General features: G+C 34.3%; 1 protein-coding gene across 1 annotated transcript in view; it reads left to right on the top strand.

The window, feature by feature from the left end:
- SCIN (scinderin) overlaps nt 1–4,894 on the top strand; it is a 43,934-nt gene extending 39,040 nt beyond the window's left edge. Inside the window, exons 11-13 of the mRNA XM_019634075.1 lie at nt 1,873–1,950; nt 3,632–3,692; nt 4,083–4,894. Of these exons, the coding sequence (XP_019489620.1) occupies nt 1,873–1,950; nt 3,632–3,692; nt 4,083–4,210 (267 nt within the window). The 3' untranslated portion in view covers nt 4,211–4,894. The remainder of the gene's footprint in view (nt 1–1,872; nt 1,951–3,631; nt 3,693–4,082) is intronic.
- The last annotated feature ends 685 nt before the right edge of the window (nt 4,895–5,579 follow it).

The raw sequence follows: 5,579 nt of genomic DNA, 5'->3' as shown, positions 1-5,579 counted from the left end.
TATATATATATATTTATTTATTTTTATTTTTTTTAAGAATTTTTATTAAAACATCGCTAACATACAATATTATATTAGTTTCAGGTATACACCACAGTTATTTACATTTATATACTTAAAGAAGTGGTCTCCATGATAAATCCAGCAACCATCTGACACCATATTACGCTATCACAATATTATTGACAATATTCCTTATGCTGTACATTACATCCCTATGACTTATTTGTTTTATACGTGGAAATTTGGACCCCTTATTCCCCTTCACCTTTCCCCCTTTTCTAAAATTTTTCAATTTTTCAAGTTGACATTCAATATTATTTTATGTTAATTTCAGGTGCACAGCATAGTGGTTAGACATTTTTATAATTTAAGAAGTGATACCCCTGACTAGTGCTCACCTGGCACTATGCATAGCTATTACCATATTATTGACTACATTCCCTGTGCTGTACTTTGCATCTCCGTAACTATTTTGTAACTACCAGTTTGTACTTTTTTTTTTTAATAGTTTCAGGTGTACAAAACAATGCCATAGTTATCCTTTTCACCCCTCACAAAGTGACAATTCCCCTCCCCCCATCCACTGCCCTCCCACCCCCGATATCATACTTATCTATTACAATTCCACTGACTCCATTCCCACACTCTCCTCCACACCCCGTAACTATATGTGTGTATATATATATATATATATATATATATATATATATATATAATTATAGTTAACATATAATATTATTCAACATCAACTTCAGATAGGGTTGTTGTAAATATTAAGTTAGTTGTTGCATATAAAGGATTAGGACATTGCAAGGCCTAGCCTAAGTAATGGAATGATATGTAAGGTTTCTGCATTTTTAGTCCTTATGTGATTGGTAAATATTCTGTAAAATGATAATATAAACAAAGTCCTTGCTGTCTGTAAATGGTTAGGCTGGTTGGTTTGTTGCATAACAATCTCAATAGATATCATCATGCTCATAGGCTGCAGGTTGCCTGGGACCCAATTTACTTAGGCTAGGCACAGCTAGGGGGTTCTCCCTCAGACTGCAGGTGGGGTTCATACCTGTTTTTTCCATGACCAAGCCCAGGATCAGAAGAGGGTCCCTGCTGAGTCACATTTGATGATATGACATGGCCAAGTTCACAGTCAACTCCACCTCCTCAACTCACTGCAAAGTCACATGGCAGTAGGAAGGAGTGTAGAATTGGGAACCATAATCCAATCTTTCCTAAAGATCAGGGGGTTTTATCCAGAATTCTTTAAAAATATTGAACTTTTTTATAGATTAATACACTGACACTGACTGCATTAAACTAGCCCTCCCCATCACCCTTTAATGGTAACTATAGAGAACATAATTTAACCCATTTAAAATAAAAATAATAACTACATATGGAATATTATGCTATAATTTCATCTTACTGAAAATTGTTGATTTATGAAAATGACCAGACCTATTGATTTTATTAAAATCACCTTGGCCTACAAAATGAGAGACTATTTAATACCCAGATCATAAACTCAAATGTCTTTAGAGAATAGGAAGGCAACGTCAATCTGTGAAGCACTTGTCCTAAGGAGCTGGAAGTAGAGAGAACCCTGGGCTGAGTGACTGTATGTGGCCCATGTCAGGCATTCAATGCAGTGTTTATATTAAGCACTCCAAATAAGATAACATCAGTTTGTGATACTCAACTACACATATAAACAATTATTTAAATCTTTATTACTCAAAAGGAAGAAACAAATGACCACCAAACTTTATTTTTGCTGTGCTTCAAAGTAATACAAGGCATTTTTATTCTACACATTAGAAAAATTACTACTTTACTATTTGGTCATAACATTTTTTTTATGCATTTCAGATTGAAGAGGTTCCAGGAGAGTTCACCCAGGATGATTTAGCAGAAGATGATGTCATGTTGCTAGACGCTTGGGAACAGGTAAAACTATATTTTGTGCATACCAAAAGAGTGTATCAGTTGGGAGCTGATAAAACCTGCTTTGCAAAGTGGCAAGTCTAATAATATTGGGTTGTCGGAAAAGTCATGACGCATTTTTGAATGAAAAACAGAAAAAAATACGTCATGACTTTTCCGACAACCCAATAAATGGGCCTGTGGATTTAGGCTGCATTTAAAAGAGACGCAGCACATTTTGGCAAAAAATGAAACTGATGCATGTAACAAGTTGATGTCTTAATATGGAAATGATTCCACAACTACCATCTTTGGAAGTATAGTTTTAGGTAAAAACTTCTATTTTTCATTTATTTGTAAAATTCACTCACCCCTAACTTATTCATCCATTCACAATAAGTGCATTAGTGGGTACAATAAATGTGGGGTATAATACAGGTACAAAGCCATGGGGGAGACTGAAATATTCAGTTTATCTAAAAATTTGACAAAACGTCATAGGAGACTCTTACTTACGCTGGATGAAACAGACACAGAATGATTTTGAGTCTACAAAGTAAAGTATGTCACTGTAATACATATCTTATTAATGGTCATTTGACATGGCACATCTGACAGTTTGTTTTTTGTTTTTTGTTTTTTCTGTGTAAACTAACAATAGTGAAAGAGGAAAATAGAGATATTAGAAACTAAAGGATATAAGCAGTTATGAAACACTTACTTGAATTTGACCTACTCTGAGATCCAACCAAAGAGATTGTTGCTTTTAGATCTGCTCTAATTGCTAAGTCATGCATTTATATTACTCCTTAGCTTTTTGTTAACTTGACTTACCGTGGTGGCGATCGTTTTGCAATATGTACATACAGTGCAGCTAATGTAGTGTTGTGTATCAATTATACCTCATAGTTTTTATTTACATTAAGTATGTTCTAAGCTCTTCAAGCAATATTCCAGCACTATCAGTACGAATTAGAACACTATCAAAACTAAAACTAATTTGGCCAAAATTTCTCTGCCCACAAGTGATTTTAAAGTGATTTAAATATAAAGTAATTTCGGAGAACTTTTTATCGTTGATGTACCCAACCTACACATTTAACAAGGAGAAGGATACATACAGAATATACAATTGCATCAGTTAAAAAAAAAAACAAAAAAACTCAATACTTAAATGCTAAACATTATAGTTCTTTTACCAAAGTGTTATAGGATACGATACTATATGAAAACGCTAGGCTTACGTCAGAGGTTCATAAGGGGAGTCTCTGGTGCCCACAAACAAGCTGAGTCTTGCCCCCCACCCACTCCAGTCTAATACCCCAGTATAATAATACAGGGATAATGATTTCCTTATGTACTCCAGGGGTGGGTGCCAAAATAAATAAGTAAAAAATAACAGGCAATAAGTTGTTTTTGAGAAAGTTCACTCAATAAACTAGAAAATACTGTATAAACGTAATATATCAGAATATGAAACCTGGAGTCCAACGTGTCTGCATATAAGTTTAGGTGTCTCGTGATAAGTGTAAGCACTGAGAAAGTGGTCGACCTTCTCTACGTCTGTCTCCACATTTCTAACTTTCTAACGTCCGGGGTTGTTTTGAAGATTAAATGAACAATGTATGACAAGCACTTTGCATAGGCCCTAGCACGGAGTCAGCATGCCCCAAACAGCACATATTATTATTGCTTCATTTTTCAGATTTTCATTTGGATTGGCAAAGATGCCAACGAAGTCGAGAAGACAGAATCTCTGAAGTCTGGTAAGCTAGATAACAATGATTCTGAAAAATTCAAATTCCCTTACGTTTTTAATTATAGAAATAGTAAAACCTCCATAACTGTGATAAACTCGATTTTTTTTTAATTCCTTTTGAGTCATACTGTTCTTTCTGGCTCAATTTTTTTTTGTCATTGAAAAACAGAAGAATAATTATGCCATAAGGATAACTGCATAAAGTTTGGATTTTTCTCAGTAAATAATAAAACTCACATGGCACATTCTATAGTAGATGAGAAAAATCTATAAGGGATTGTTCAGATGGAACAGTATTTGGCTACTTGGGGGGCAAGGAAAATGTAATGTATTACTTTTACTGGGAAACTTTTCATTCTATAGCTAACTGAATTTGTATCTTTGCACCTCTTTTTAGCCAAAATGTACCTTGAGACAGATCCTTCTGGAAGAGACAAGAGGACACCAATTATCATCATAAAACAGGGCTATGAGCCGCTCACGTTCACAGGCTGGTTCCTGGGCTGGGATTCCAGCAGGTGGTAAACTGGTTTTTGTAGGAAATAACAAACCAACAACCATTTTGGAGTAGTGTCCCACTGCTGTTTTGAGGGGACAAAGGGGGGCTGTGTTTGACTTTAGAAAATTAACCTCAGCCCTGTGGCGATTAGTCAATGCTTAGTATTGGTTTGAAATTCTTTTTAAACTGGAATTTTCATACGTTAGTATTTTTAAATGACCTAAACATTTGTGATGGACCATTGTTAGCTCTGCCGAAAACAGATTTAAATATTTTTTACATGACCTCTTAAAGGTGAAAAGCTACTCACACGGTCGGGGAGCGTGTCAGGAAATTTTATAATTCAGGAGCCATTAGCCAAGCTAGTTCCTTAACGTGCCAGAGAAGAAAGCCGGAATGCCTTGCAAGTTCTTCTCCTTTCCATGCTGCGTTCAAAAGAGGAGTGTATTTGCAGTAAGGTTTATGTTAAGATGGCTTTAAAAGTTTATTGTTTTCCTTCTTTAGCCAATGTGACTCTGATACATATCATTAATTCCAAAGTGTCATTTTTCTAAGAAAAGCTTTACCTTTCTTGCCTTTTTCAAAGCCTTTGAAAGCACAGCTCTTACATGACAAAATAATTTGTATTCTTATCCATATATATATATATACATATATATATATTTGACAGTACATGTTTAATATCACTAAAGATATATACAAAAAAACTTCACTAATCCTGCCTTTCATCATTAAAATACATCTGTTTTTGAAAAAATTTTTTGTTGTGACATTTTCTTCAAATGTGATATGTGAGTTAATTAGGCCATTAATTTTAACGTTAAATCGTTATTTAACGTTAATTAGACCATTAATTTTAACGTTAAATCCTCATTCGCAGTATTTGATAACTGGCAAAGCATCCCTCTGACTTAAAAGCCCTTTCCATGTCTGACCTTTTCCTCACATAAAATTCAAGGCAGTAAATACTCAAAAAAAATCTACACGTCAACAGCAAAGATTTACTTTCTGTTTACTCTAGAAATAGATTTTTATTTTAAAGCATCAAGGAGGGAAGTTATCTATTTGTACATCTCTTCAAGTCCTTTAAGACAGTGTTCTGCCTGATTAAAACAAAATGAAGAAATAAAGAAAATAATAACTCAGAGATGTGTACATCCAAACAGCACGATAGAGGGCGCTCTTTGTCCATGTTCATGAGGAAAGACTTTGCTAGTTCCTGAAAACACTGAGAAATGCAGTCATATTTATTTTTATGTTAGATTGGGAAAGAGTAGTGTTTCTAGACAGGTCAAATGTGACTGTGTTCTAGTCTAGAAGTATTTTATACTTTTTTTTTTATTTTGAGGTTCCATAGAGGGCAATCATATTGATTTTATAATGTATTTGCTACAT

The sequence above is a fragment of the Hipposideros armiger genome, unplaced genomic scaffold (genome assembly GCF_001890085.2).
Source record: "Hipposideros armiger isolate ML-2016 unplaced genomic scaffold, ASM189008v1 scaffold_1489, whole genome shotgun sequence".
NCBI classification, from domain to species: Eukaryota; Metazoa; Chordata; class Mammalia; order Chiroptera; family Hipposideridae; genus Hipposideros; species Hipposideros armiger.
This window is presented reverse-complemented; position numbering and strand designations above follow the sequence as displayed.